Source organism: Pagrus major, chromosome 23 (genome assembly GCF_040436345.1).
Source record: "Pagrus major chromosome 23, Pma_NU_1.0".
In the NCBI taxonomy this organism is placed as follows: Eukaryota; Metazoa; Chordata; class Actinopteri; order Spariformes; family Sparidae; genus Pagrus; species Pagrus major.
The window spans coordinates 28,709,392-28,725,014 of record NC_133237.1 but is presented as its reverse complement, the minus strand read 5'-3'; the positions used below and the strand labels follow the sequence as shown (position 1 = coordinate 28,725,014).

The following is a 15,623-nucleotide window of genomic DNA, read 5'->3' as shown; positions in this document are numbered from 1 at the left end:
AGCAACAGCAAGACTGGCAGCTATTGATATAATGCGTTTACTGCACTATAGTAAGAGCTATATATAGGCTTAAACGTTTTCAATAACATGTTTGACTTATAAAACTTCAAATGTGTATTATTGAGATTAGTGATCAGAATTATTATTACTATTTGTCATAACATGTTTTAGTTTAAAATGCTGTTGTAATGCAGGAAACCCTTTTTATATGTAACAGTTTTTTGTGTTTTTTTGGTTATTTTGTGTTTTTTTAAAAAAAATTTTTTAATATTTTTCCTTTTCTTTAATTGAAAACACAATAAACAATTACAGAAAACTCCCAAGAAAACATGCACATATAAATAACTAAACATTATGAAGAACTTTTTTTTGTTTTTGTTTTTTTGGGGGTTTTTATATATATATATATATATATATATATATATTTTTTTTTTTTATTGAACACACAATATAGAATTACACACCTCTTAAAGAAACATGCACATATAAATAACTAAACATTATGAAGAACTTTTTATTTGTTTTTTTTATATATTAAAACACACAACATAAAACTCCTACAAGGAAACATGTATATATATTAAAATCACTACAATATAAACGTTATCAACAACTATTTTTTGGTCTACTGCTATTTCTTCTCTTGTCCGTAACTGTTCTTCTAGGTCGTAGATGTAAAAGAACACATGATCCCCTCATGGTCACTGAAATAAGTTGGCACCACTAATGATTCAACAATATAATGTGCTGTTTTCACATACATGTGATCAATAAGTGTGCCGTTTTCTGTTGTCGGTTGTTTCACAAATTGAACAAACCCTTTGTTTGTCATGAATTTGGCGACTGACGATGATCTCAAAATGTCGTCATTGAAATCTCCCATGACAGCAATTGTGTCACTTTGTGAATTCAGCCAATCAAGTAATTTGCCTAAATTTTGTTTAAACAAAGTCATGGGATAAGATAGTGGTCTGTAAATTACTGCCATCAATATGCTGTATGTAGTGCAGTGATAAACCAAACATTCTAAATTTACGTTTGGCACCTGGAGAACATTACATGCCAAATTGTCTGCACTATAAAGGCCAACTCCACCATGTTGTTGGCCTTGAATTTCTGTCAATATTGGGTTGCTGCTACTGTAGGGTTAGGGTTACTGTAACAGCAATGCAGTTAAGCTGCAAATGCTGTGTACACAATGCCAAATCGTATACATGTTGGGTCAAATTCTGCACATTCATCAAAAACACAGTAAAGGTCTGCGTATTGAATTTGTGCCTTGTAATATTCTCAACCATGAAGGGAGGCATGTTTTCAATTGCATCTTTAATTGTGTCCTTACAATAGATGGCTTTCTCCTTAAAATCCCTAATCACTAACCCTGACAAATTTCTAACCCGACTCAAAGCTACATACGCCTGTCCAGCTGCAAAAATCCTTTCAAGCGACACTACCGCTTTATCTACTGTAATGCCTTGTACTTTATGTACTGTACAAGCCCAGGCAAGCTTCAGTGGAAATTGCCTACGCATTCCACCCTTTTTAGTTACCCTGTCCTCTTCAGGTCCGATGCCCGTGGAACCCATTTCCACTGCAGAGGCAAATGCACAGCGTTTCCTCTTCTGTACGCCTACCCTATCGTCATCAAATTTAACATACACCATCTGAGGAAACCTTGTTCCGTCATTCTCTGGATAAACTATGTGTGTGACAGTGCCACACACCCCATTAACTAGACCATCTGCTACATCTAAGTTTTTAAATAACATTACACGAGCACCTTTCCCTAAAAGCAGCGTCTCATCCAGACATGTGTCGTATGCTCTGGAATGATGTCCGCTTATCAACTCGAGCTTGCCTGTTTTCTTACTGTTCACATAATCCTGAGCCTCTATCTCGACATAATCCGGACAACTCTTCAACAACTGCTGTACATTATGCTCATTTACTTGTCGATTTGTGGGAAATATGTGCAAAGCTGAGCTGTCTTCACCGGTTTCACAACGTTGTAATATTTCAATGTCGCTGTCCAACATCGGGGTACCTTTTGAACGACTTCTAACTCTGTTCAACAATCTGCAAATACATGATCTTTCTGACGAACGATTGTTTTCAATTCCGCAATCTTGAACAACCGAGACCACAAATCAACACCTACGTCATCTAAATACAGAGCTCTCCCTTTCACTGGAGGCAACTGATAAAAATCTCCAACTGCAATTACACTAACATTTCCAAACGGGGAATAGTCACCAGATTGCTTAATTTGTCTTAATCTTCCATGGATATAAGCCAATAGTTTGTGATCAACCATGGAGATTTCATCTATTATCAAAAGCTGCAAGCTACTATATTTAGCACGTAAAGAATTCAGCTTCTCCTCACCCAATGGAGTGTAAGGTAAGCGTACATCTTTACCAATGCTAAATGCATTGTGAATAGTAGGTGCATTTATATTGTGCGCCGCTATCCCCGTAGGAGCTGTTAGTAGAACGCAAATGTCGTCCGGATCACGACACACTCTCGACAACAACCTCATTGCCTCGTACTGTAAGGCCTTGATCAAATGGCTCTTACCTGTCCCCGCACCGCCTGTAATAAAGACATGTATCGGATCTGGCTTGGCTCCATTTACCCTATCTAAGCACCACTGCCTAATCTGATAAAAAATACACATCTGTGTCTCATTCAGAGACCTAACTAAAGCCACACCGTCACGTCTGCAGAGGACATTAGCTGTGTCCACATTCAGGGGCTGCATCCTTCGAAGGGCGCATTCGAAGGCCAGTTACGTCACAACGCTGCGCGAAGGCTGTCCAAATTCGAAGGCTCCTTCAAATGCAGCCCACAAATGCAGCCTTCTTCTCCCTCTTTCTGGAGGACGCACCGCTACTATCCTTCGCGGCCTCCCATATCCCAAGATCCTTTGCGCGCCGCTGCTCAGTCCCAAAAAAGAAGAGGGAAAAGAGAACAATGGCGACATCAAGTGGCGCGGACATGACATATAAATGTAAGTATTGGGTTTATACTCGGTTTATACTCGGTTTTTACTCATTTGAACATCCAACGCCAGATATGTTAAACTTCAGGGGACCTTAAAACCTCCAAATTTTAACTTTCAGTTAAAATACGTGATGCTGGTAATGCATTAGCATACGGCATAAATTAGCATTATGCCGTTAGAAGTAAGGCCTTAAAAGCCTTCACTTTCAAAATGTTAGACGTTCAGGTTGACTTATTATTAATATCTTATTGTGACGAGATTTTATTTTTACTTCGTGTACATAAATGGACCAAGATGAACAAATTTAGATTAGGTTGTGATCCCTGCTTTATTTCCAAACTGTAAAACTGTGAAGTCTAGTTAAACGTTTGGATTGAATGAAGAGCTAAGTTTAGGATCATCATCATCATCAATTATAATAATAATTATTATTATATTTTTGCTGTATCAGAACCCTTTTGTCTGTTGACATAACACAACACGTGTTTTACATGTCATTTTGTTTTAGGGAGCAAGGAGCAGACGGAGAAATTCATTGCCCTGAGAGGTCAGAACGACCACTTATTCACAGGGGCGAAGCACTCCTCTGCTGTTGGGTGGAGGTAAGGCAATAATAAATTGCCCATTTGTCAGTGTCCTGATGTCACTTTTTTGTAAATCTTTGCATCCCTGTGTTAATGTGATCCTGTGTTGACCTTTTCTCTCGCTTCTCTCTGTGTTTAGAATAATTATAGAAAAAATGGGCCTGCAGGGGAAGGTCGAGCCCCTGCAGGCAAAAAAGAAGTGGGACAATTTAAAGAAAAAATATAAGGTAGGTGCAGGTGTGAATGATGATGTGGAAACTACATTTTATTTGTTTTACCATACAATTTAATAAATACTTTGCTGAAAATTGCTGACGTGATTGATTTCCACTGCCTTAGGATTGCAAATATCCAGCGAGTGGAGAGGGGTTCGGCGGGAAGCCAACCGCTGCCACTTGGCCCTGGTTTGTCCTCATGGACGAGGTGTTGGGACAGAGGCCATCCATTGCCCCCCCCCCCCCCGTCCTGATTGCCTCGTTGCCTGAGGACACACCAGGGCCAAGTGGAGGGGTTGAGCAGGAGGAGGATGAGGATGAGGAGGAGGAGAGTCAGCCCGGGCGGAGAAAGAGGAAGAGGGAGGATGACTTGCTAGACCTAGTCAGGGAGGACATGAGGCTGCAGAGGGAGGCAGAAGAGAGGAGTAGCGCCAGGATGGACAGATTGCTCTCGCTCCTTGAGCGCTTGGCTGAGCGCTGATTTTTTCTTTTGACGTTCATTTATTCTGTTCATTTGTTCTAATTAGTTCTATTTGTTCAATGTTATAATTGTTTGTTATTTATTTTATTAATTAATTAAATATTGTCATTTTTCACACGTTGTCTATTCCATTTAGTATTCACAAGGTTTTTAAAACATCAAACCTTTCTTTCACTTTCTGTCCCATATTGCACCTTCAGCATACTAAATATAGTTGTTATTCACCAATGGGTTAATGTTTATTTTGTAATGTTGATACAGAAATGAATGTACACGATAGATTCGAAACAAAACAGACTTTAATGCAACAAACATAAAAACATTAAACATTAATCGGCACTGGCCAACAAACATCTCAGGAATAGTCTGTCAAGGCAGTGTGGCACACAGGCACACTTCCACACTTCTCCTCACTGAGCAGGAGTCCCTGGCAGTGCTTTTGGGTTGGATGGGATGCCACAATAAAGACCCTGGTGTCAGTGGGACATCATCTGGGGTGGTATTAAGGGTGTTTGGGGGGTGTAGTCTCCACTGTCCACCGCATCATCCATCAACAGGGTTTGCAGGGCTGACTCGATCGACGGCTGCCATGTCACTAAGAATTTTTTAAGAAAGAGGAAAGAATTATGATTTCATAATGTGAGCATAATAATAATAAAGACTTACAACAAACAAATCTATCAACCAAACACTTTAAATTGGAATAATGCCTTTAAGATTATTTTACTTGCCAACTAAAGATAGTCGTGGTCAGGGATCACCTCCTCCAGGGCAGACACCTCCGCAGACAGCTGGTCCCGCCATGGAGCACCACTGGCTGCCTCCAACATCCCCTCCCCCTCATCCTCCGGCATGACGTCCTGCAGCTCGTCCTCTGGGGGCATGATGTCACCTGCCCCCAGGCAGATGTTGTGCAGGACGGCACAAGCTGTTATGACCTGAAATGAAAAAAAATATTCATTAATTTTCATTTACTCTGCTTCAGTACTCAAAGAAACAAAAAAAGACTCCTGTTGTGTTATGACGTACCTGAGGCACAAAGGTGTGGTGCACCTCCAGCGCTTGCAGGAAGATGGACCTGAACCTGGTCTTCATCATTCCAAAGGCACGCTCAATGATAGAGCGTGCCCTGGAATGATGGACATTAAAGCGCTGGGGTCCCACACCTTGTACAGGCCGCTTGTAGGGAGTGATGAGGGGGAGGGGATGTTGGAGGCACGGGTACCCGCCGTCTGCGAGGATGAAGTGCCCTGGAGGAGGGTAGATAGCCTGCCTGTACAGTGGGCTGTGCCGGAGTACTCTGGAGTCGTGCACCGACCCCGGCCAGCCCACGTACGTGTCTACGAAGCGGCCCTGATGGTCACATACTGCCTGCAGTATGATGGAGGCAAACAGTTTCCTGTTCTTGTAGCAGTGACCATCAGGGCCGCTTGGTGGCTTGATCCTCACATGGCAGCCGTCGATCGCTCCAGCAGCTTTTAAAAAAGCTCTATGTCTTGCCAGCCCTGCAAACCCCCGAGTTACTGCAGCCAGGTCTTCAGCGGTCTTTGGGAGGTGGATGACCTTGTGGCGAATGGCCACCACCTCCCCAGTAACTCGGTGGACGATCCAGTGGACGGTGGAGCGAGGCATCCCAAACACCCTTGAGACCACCCTGTATGACGCCCCACTTGCCAGCCAGAAGAGGAACACCAAGGTCTCTATTGTGGCACCCCATCCGTGTCTCCGATCTTGTTTGAGAAGATTCAGCAGCACTGCCAGGGACTCTCTGCTCAGCCTGAAATCCTGCCTGGTGTCCCCGTCCTCGAAAAACCTGTCGAGGACGGGAACAGCCAGGTTGACCCTGCAGTACAGGGGTCTGGTCTGGATTGGGAAGGGAGAGGCAGAACAGGAGAAGAAAAATGGTTAATTAGACAATAGCTACATAATTTTAGTTAATAAGATAATTCTAGTTCATTTTAGAGCTTTGGTAGATAATACTAAATCTGTTTATCAATCCACTTATCAGTCCATCTTCTCAATCTGGTTTTGATGATTCATGACAAAATATTTTAATATTAAATTAAGCTCAGGGTTCTTTAACTATTAATCAATTGTCAAGGTTATATGGCATTAACCATATGTGCCGTTCTACAGTTTATATGTCTAGCATTAACGTAATGTATTGGTATGTTAATGACCCCTAACTGTTAGCTAGCTAATAATGATAATAATAACATTACTATGGGTTCAAATAACAGGTTTACCTCTCCACGTTCCTCTCTCAGCCGGAGATACACCAGCCGCCGGCGGCGCCGACGGAGCCGACGGACCCGCATCTCCTCTTCCTCCAAAATGAGGAAGATTAAAAAGAAATTTAAAACATCCATAGCCTCAAACATCTTTGTCTCCAACTCTTCTGTCTTTGTTAATTATCTGTCTTTCGCGGGCCTGGGCTGCAGAAATCGTGACGTAAGGGTAAGGGCGGGAACATCTGGTGACGCAACCAGGAAATACTCCGAAGGCTAGACCGTCCAATGTAACAACGGTTGGCGCGGCCGTCGAAGGACTCTCCGAAGGACCCGGCCTTCGGAGTCCACAAAGGCTGGGTCCTTCGAAGGATGCAACCCCTGAATTTGGACACAGCTAATGTTCCTCTTTTCTAAATGTGCAACATCTTTACTGTTTACCGCTAAATCTGGAATGCTATCTACAGGTTCGTCCACTATCTGCTCGCTCTCCCTACGTTCCTCTATACACTCTAAACGCTCCAACTCCTGCTCTGGGCACAGCTCGCACCAAGCATCTTCTACAACACCATCACTACTGATTGAATTTTGTATATCATCCAACTCGTCTGCATCTCTTTCAAATTTGCATCTGTTCTGATCAACAATTGCTTTAACCGAATGTAGCGGTTCATCACCCAATCTCACACGACCATGACCATAAAACTGCTCAAACGTCTCAAACCCTGCCGGTTTGAGCAGCCCGTCTTTACGATACGGCAGGAACAACTGCAAAATGCTCTGATAGAACAATTCCGGATTCTTAGTCTCCGAAAAGCGCACGTAGCGAACAACAGCGGGTTGCGTACGTGTTCTTTTCACAACAAAACCACAGTTATTGTTTAATTTAACCCTATTGACACACATTTCGTTTTTACTCAAAACACGATACTCTGATGCAAATCTTGCCAAACACATGTCATTAAACGTACCATCATTCGGCCTATTCTTGTATCTGTCAGCAAAATTCTTCATCCACATATCTTCATCGGTAAGATCATGTGATGATGCCTTTTGTTTTAACACACTTAAAGGCAAACTCATTCTAACTGTACTCTCCCCTACCGGCACAAACACAACTTTCCTAGAGCACTCCTTCAGATGCATGTTTGTCAATCTATACACCGCTTCTTGAGCACAAACATCCCTGTTGTGTAAATACACACTTCCTAAATTTTTCAATGCATCTTTAGCACTACTATTACCCTCTTTAGCTGCTTCCCTCTGAGCATTTCCTAACAACAACCCCATCTCCTTTTCTGCCTTGGAGATGTAAGAAATAATGTACACGACACAAGCATAGGCATCAACAACATATTGGATGTCAATATTAGCATTCCAGCATTTTAAAAGTGGTTTGTTATACTGATTGATCCAGACCTCGTTCGCCTGCCTCTTCAAAACAACATGCGTCTTCCTGCCAACACGATTGTACGCAGCCTCAAAAACAGTTTGATTTAATCCTAAATGTCTAAACAACTCTTCCACACTATCAAAACTGGCACTCTCATCTGAAAGAGCTGTTTTAATTTTTGTCATAATGGCAACTGCAATCTCTTTTTTCATGATCTCTGTTTTTTTCTGCCCCTCATTTTTGCATGCACAGCTGTCCAATTTCTGTGCTTCATCTACCTTACATTTACAAGATTTTGTGCCGTCCTCTTCACCGACTTGACGTGAAATAAAAGTTTTTGCGGACGGCGGCTTAGGAAAATTGAAACGACAAACAGTTTTATTCTTTTTACAAGATTTTGAATGTCGTTTTGAATGTTGTTGCACAGATGTAACCATGTCCAATAATGTTTCATCCTGTGCTGGTAGTTCACATGTGACATACTGATCAATAAATTTAATGACCTCTTCATCTGTGTTTTTATCAATTATTGGGGCGTTCTCTATCCAAAAGAGGCAGTGAACATGTGGTGATCCACGTTGCTGGAATTCCACCCTATAAAAATAGTCCTTTATTTTGCCAATAGGATTAGATGGAGACATGAGCACCTCTCTCAAAAAACAATGCCAGCGAAAATCAAACATTGTGGCAGCAGTGACCGGATTGCCACGCAAAAGTTGACGCCTATCTGCCCATTCTAACTGTTCCGCTGTCTCTGTTCTACCTATCTAATACTATTGAGGAGATTTTTCCACCGTATGTCAGCTGAAGAAAACGAACAAAACCACGTGGGGACACCCAGCTGACGAACACAAGCCAACAAATCACGCTGGGCTCCCTGCCAAAAAGATGGCGTACCTCGAATAGGTTTAAGAAAACGAAACCCATCATCAAACTGCAACAACTTCTTCAAAGATTCCTCGTCATTCAAAATATTTCTGCTAACTTTTTGAGATCTAGCACCTCCTTTACCCTTCCGCAATGCTATTGATACATTTGACACAACCTGTTCTACCTCAGATAAGTACTGAGCAAAAAAGATGTATTCAACATTTTGTGCAAATCTACCATCAGCATGTAAAATCCTGTTATTAAAATAACGTGACAAAGTTAATCGATGCTGTCTACTATCACGATATGTACCAAGTCCACTAGGAAACAACACCGGGAAGCATTTTGCTTAATTTGTATGATCAGACAACAACCTGACAGGAGAGTTCCCTTCTGCTGGAGCCAAATTCAATATATCATCAAAATATTGATCCAGTGTTTCCTGACCAATATCTACAGGCATAAGACAAGTGTCCTGGAACATGCAATGTTGTTGTCTATCGTGCAGAAGCTCATCGTCCCCAACATCTGCAGATGCTTCACCACCACCATTACAATCAGTATCCGGTTCCCTACAAAACTGGTTTATCCACGCTTCATTAAACTCTACATCTTTATAATGGACATTGGTCCCTTTTAAATACTGCAAGGCCTGCCTTACGCGCGTACTATCAACAAACTGATACTCATAATGTCCTTTATATGTAAGCTTCCGCTTCAACTTTACTGGCAACAAAGATCCTTCCATGTCTGTACGTGGCAGCAAATTGCTCGTCTGCACAATATTTGCAGGAACACACGTTACAGGTCCATGTACTCCATTTTGTCCACCTTTGGGCAACGCCAACATCTTCATAAATGGAATATGCAACGCAATCAAATGTTGCTCTAAACTATTCAAACACGCCAATTCTGGTGGAATGGGACAAACTGCCAAATTGTTCAATGCACATTCAGGTGGCATTACACCTTTACTAATCTTACAATGACACGTGTTACAAATCCACAGCTGACCTCTAGCTGTATCCAACCATTTGCACGGCAATACGCAGTCTTCATTACATTTATGTAAATACTTTTCACTAATACATTTATCTGCTATTAAACTTATTTCTTTCCTTTTAGTATAATAATCTCTTTTACATTTCAAAACCTGATTCTTAAACAACCCTCTGTGGCATACGCAGCACACAAAATCTGGCCCATCTTTAACTTTTTCCCAAAACTGTTCTCTAACATAATCAAACTGCTCTGCCTTTTCTTAATTTTTTCCCTCTTCAATTTGGTTGCTGTTATAACACACTTCTTATGCTCCAGACTTCCATGATACTTGCTTTTGCTCATGGCTTTTACATGCTGCCTGTGCACTTCACTGTCCCTATATTTCCTTTTACTCATCTCCTTAACTTTATGCTTATATACCACATTTTCCTTATATTTTCTTTTAATCATTTCAATAACTTTATGCTTATACACTACATTTTCCTTATATTTCTTTTTCATCATTTCAATAAGTTTATGCTTATACACTACGTTATCCCTATATTTCTTTTTAATCATTTCAATAAGTTTATGCTTATACACTACGTTATCCCTATATTTCTTTTTAATCATTTCAATAAGTTTATGCTTATACACTACATTTTCCTGATATTTCCCTTTTATTGATTTCAATGACTTTCATCCGATGAAACACATTTGTCTTATATTTCTGTTTACCAATTTCCTTGACTTTCTCCCTATGCAAATCATTTTCCTGGTATTTTTTTTTTCGTTTTAAGTTCTTTTTACTTTTCAAATACTTAGAAGAATTAACATTAGTTGACTTAAATGTAAATGAAGTCTGCTCTTGCGTAGACACAGTACTATCCTGCTGTTCTAGACCATTATCTTCAATATTGATAACTTCTTCAGCTACACAACCTGAAGCTACAACTGGACTTAAACTCTCAGCACAAACACTACTCTCTCTACTTTGCCGTCTAAAATTGTACCCTCCAGAACAATACGCTCTCACTTTGCAGTACCTATAACAAGTCTGCATCTGAGGTTGCATGACACAAGCAACAGTCTCATAATGGTTACCGTTACAATTCTCTAAATACACTGCCTGATTGGACAACTGCCTATTCTTGCAACTGTATTCAAGCCAGCGATCCCCACAATACGTGAAAATATTCACTCCTAAACAATCTGCTGCTGCTTGAATCTCTACTTCAGTGGCCCAACTACCGACATAGCGCATTCTCGATCTACTGAGATAATCTGCCATCGAGGAATACTCGGGACGCAAAGTATATGCTAGAGGATTGGCCTGTAATTTCTTAAACACAGCTAATCTAATTTTTCTATGATTCTTCTGTGTGCCACACACAGCTTGACTAACCGCTCTAAAGAAACAATTACCATTACCAACTATCTGCTCGTTCTTACAAGGAGCCCCTAATGCACCGACCTCTGTCGATACCAGATCAAGTTTCTCCGACTCTACGTTCAACTTTTTGCACAAAGCTTGTGCAACGTCACTACGCAGCGGATTAAACTCAAGACTTTTCCTTGTCACATCGCTGACAAATACAACGTCTGAATTTACCACATTAACATCCCTGCTTTTCAACTTCTTCCGTCCACGATTACCCACTGAAATCTTGCGTTTCACACCTCTCTGACCGTTGCTGTCAAGTGTTACCTGTTCAGCCGACACTTTAAGTGCTGGCTGAAGAGGTAAGCTACAACCAAATTCAACCTCTCTGCTCTCCTCATTTGCACTTTGACTTTTGTGAGTGACATAAACACCGGCAATCTCAAACAGCTTTGGAGCGTTCATTGCGGTGGCAAATTTGCATATGTGATCAAACACACGGTCAAGGCAACTAAAATACACAACAACGCTTAACCCGTTCTCATCTACCATGCCATCTGCATCGCGTGCGTGGGAGTCAACAACGGCATACTGCCCATCTCGACCAATGATAGCACACGTGGTGCCACTCACAGTCAGAAAGCATGTGTCATATTTACTACACATCTTTCTCAAACCATTCCTGAGAGTGGTGTACACACATGCATCAATAAGCTGTCCGTCAACCACATCAACATCACCAGAAACGTAGTCACCATAGTCAAACTGAAATTTCTGTCCATCAATAATTGACTCTTTGGGCAAATCTGGAACACACAGCAGTTCAGATCTTCCACTGATGGAATTACTTTCCCGCAACGACGTGTAGAGCTCATCCCCTAACTCTACAACCTTATCCAGATCGCCAGACTGCCACGAAAACACAGAATCGATGCTGTGTTTGGCTAAAGCTACCAAACTTACAGCCATACACTGGAGCCCTCCGTTTTGGAACCGATCGTCCCCTTGATGAAAAGTTCCCCTGATGGAACTTACGTCAATATCTGGCCTTACTGAAATGCTATCCTGGACCTCTGCTGCAACACCGACATCAACAGTCTCGCCTGCAAACAATGTAGCACTCTCCCTGTCACCATCAACTGGACACAACACGACAGAAATGCCATGGACGGCATACCACTTCGCACCTAAAGACTCCTTCAAATGACTGATGTGAAGCATCAAGTCATTAAGGCACGTGTTGAAAACAGCCACAGATGTGCCAATACTAGATGCCATCCCAGATGCATCACGCGTACCACAATCAACAACCACAAAATACTCGTTATGGAGAATAATGGCACTAACCGCACCCCCGAGGTTCAACAGACACGTGCCGTGGTTAAACAAGTGCTCTTGCAGCTTCTCGTACATCAAGGTGTCCTCATCCAGCCAATTAAAATCACTACGTGCTGGAGGAGGAATCGCTACCTGCCACTGCCTACCAAACACATTGTGCTGTTCAATCAACTTGCACAACTCCTGTTTAGCACCGCTCTTCTGCCTAGCTTCAATGTAACTGGCCAGTTTGCCACCTTCTACGCCTATGTTATCAATATCTGTCCCTTTCCATGTACACACTGGAGAAATGACATGTTGCATAACTGCTGCAACACCACATGCCATGGGTGTATTTATGTCATAAGTGACTGGTGCACTTCTGACATAAATACCAGGAACAACAGACTGCAGGGACTCTGCACACCTGCAAGAAACGGGGTTAGCGTCACACTTACCTTTGTTGGACCTTGGTGTCGGCGAGACACCAAGATCGACGACAGGCTGAAGGTCCCCCCCCGGCGCAGCGACGACGGTGGCAGCGGCAGCGACGGCGGTGGTGACCTAGAAGAAAAAAAAAACATTAAATGATCTGGATAAATAAACTATACTACTATTATTATAAAAAGGTACTACACACACATTTTGCACAAACTGTACTAACCTCCCCCCTGGCGTCCACTTTCACACGAGCAGTTGCAGGCGGTGGCACACGTTTCACCACGGGCAAAGCTCTCGCCGGGACCTAGAGAAGATTTTTTACAATGATTATCCAATTATTGCCGTAATACTGCAGACACGCACCAAAAAAAAGTCACAATAACTGAAATATTGAATAAAATCAAGACAAACCTTCTGGCTTGCAGAAGTCCGACGATGTTCCACTTTTGGACGCTAATGGAAGAAAAACAAAATACACTTTATTAAGCCATATTTGAGCAAAAGTCATTGTGGAACATATTGTGCAGTTTTGCATGTTGTTGTGAGTGTATCAGCAAAAAGGAGATACTAAACAGACTTCAACAAACCAAGATATACAACTTGCATGCAGTTTACCTTTGAGCTTCGTGGAACATCAGTTGATTCAGGGCTAGGAAGATGGGACGGAACAGCAGCATCCATCGCAGCCAACACTGAACTGCTGAACCAAACAGGGTTTGGCTGGATGAAACAGTGCTGCAGTGCACTTGCGTCAACCTGTGAAATACATATAGAGAACGACTGCTCTGTCAAATCGCCATCATCTTCTCAACAATCATGTCAAAAAACAGTCCAGGTTCAATCGATCGTAACATACCTGCTGCTGAACCACCCTCTCTGCACCAGAGGACTGCTCAAGTTCCTCAGGTGCTCTCCTCTGTAATGACAAAATAAGATATTCTGTATTAAACACCCTGTCAACCATTACAGAGGTCAGCTGATCAATATTACATCAACCACACCGCTACAATGTGTAAACAATTACCTTCCCACCCTTGCCAACAGCTGTCCACCCAAAGGGGTTTGATGGACGAGGTACGGTGACCTGTCCCGTGACAACCACCTTTGGGACGACGTGCCTACGAGGCGGCGATGTTCTGGGAGCGACCAGTAGCTTTGGTCTTGGAGGCTGCAGTTGTTCGAACGCAGCCGTCCACAGCAGCTCAGCTAGAATGGGCATGCCGTCACTATCGCTGAGGTGAACCTGTGAAAATAACAAAAATGAAACAGATTAAATGATATGGATCTGCAATAAACTTGTCATTCAACTACAGAGAAAGTGGAGATGACACTATGTGTTCTACTTACACCATCTCTGCTCCACAGCTCACGGCGGTTCATCGGGAAATGCTCAGCTGTAGGGAAGTACTTGACACCTAAAACAGAAAAATAACAAACATTATTGTAATATCTCTCTATGTAATATCTACATTTTAAAGGAATGATTATGGAAATTATAATATTCATTCAAACAGTCTGCCTAACAACATATCATGCATCATACATGGAACTGTGGTCGAACTAGTCTTTTTAAAGCTTACCCATACGTGCTGCCACACGGCGGAACTCTTGACGCATGAAGTCTTGCTGAAGGACTTCAGCGGCCAAACGAGGTGGGAAGTCTGCGACACACACCTGTAGAGCAAAGTGGTTGTTAATAACAAATACATTTTGTCTGAAAATGCCATAACTAATAATATAAATATACATTATTCTGCAACAGTTCATACAACTACATTAACTATGGTAATATATCAATACATACAATAGAAAAAAACCTACGTTAGACCATCGATCGCAGGCAGCGTGCAGGAGCTTAGCGAAGTCTGCCCCTGCCTCGTCAATGGTCCTGCTGGATGTCAGGTTGTTGCTAGGTGCCAAGACCAGGACTGCGTCAGGAGACCGAGGAACAGCAGCATGCAGCAACTCGGTCCTCAGCTCCCTCGCACAGCCCCCGGGCGTGGACATGATGCCAAAGGAGAGGGAGCCCTCTGGCATCGGGACAAAGCCATCTGCAATAGCACGCAGATGGGAATCTCCTACAAGAAGAACGAACTGGAAAAAAAATTGTACTGTTATAGAATGAAATGCACTAATTATTACAAGTGCTGTTGTTGTTATTATCATTATTTTACCTTCTCGTCAGGGACTTGGCGTGGAATGACCAACTTGTGCTGTCGTCCCGTCAGTGACGACTTTGGCCATTGTCGCACAGGGTTGCGGTAACCAGTACCGTGCTCTATTAATACACAGAGAAAAAAAATACATCAAGATCACACTGTTAATGAAACCTTACAAATCATGTAAACACAACACACCTTGCCACTAGGCAAATCTATACACCATACAAGGAAAAAATGTACATACGTGCAACAGAGACATTGGCGGACTGCTGCGGTTCCACGTCAACCGTTCGCCGTTCTGCCATGCGTCTTTTGGCTGCCTCCGAACGACGATAAGACTCGCCCCGTGGCATCTAATAACATATAGACAATTGATTAATATTGACATTACAACCCATCTTTAGCCTGCAATAATTGGACAAATACATCTCAAACACACATTTAACAAGAAACCAGTGATGGAAGAAGAAGTATGAAATTGTTACTTAACTTTAAATATTCATACACACAAAAATACTACACTAAAATGGTGATAATTTACTTTAACCCTTGTATGATGTTTGTTT

The 15,623-nt window shown here is 42.1% G+C and overlaps 1 protein-coding gene and 1 pseudogene across 1 annotated transcript; both read right to left on the bottom strand.

The window, feature by feature from the left end:
• Positions 1-661: 661 nt before the first annotated feature.
• LOC141020019 (uncharacterized) lies at positions 662-10,227 on the bottom strand (annotated as a pseudogene).
• Positions 10,228-10,689: 462 nt separating this feature from the next.
• LOC141020018 (uncharacterized) lies at positions 10,690-15,410 on the bottom strand. Its single transcript, XM_073495053.1, has 11 exons — positions 15,302-15,410; positions 15,070-15,173; positions 14,717-14,989; positions 14,476-14,569; positions 14,243-14,310; positions 13,920-14,138; positions 13,752-13,811; positions 13,511-13,651; positions 13,119-13,199; positions 10,793-13,018; positions 10,690-10,698 (listed from the first exon to the last, which is right to left on the bottom strand). Exons 1-11 carry the CDS (start codon positions 15,408-15,410, stop codon positions 10,690-10,692), a joined length of 3,384 nt encoding a protein of 1,127 aa, XP_073351154.1.
• Positions 15,411-15,623: the final 213 nt, after the last annotated feature.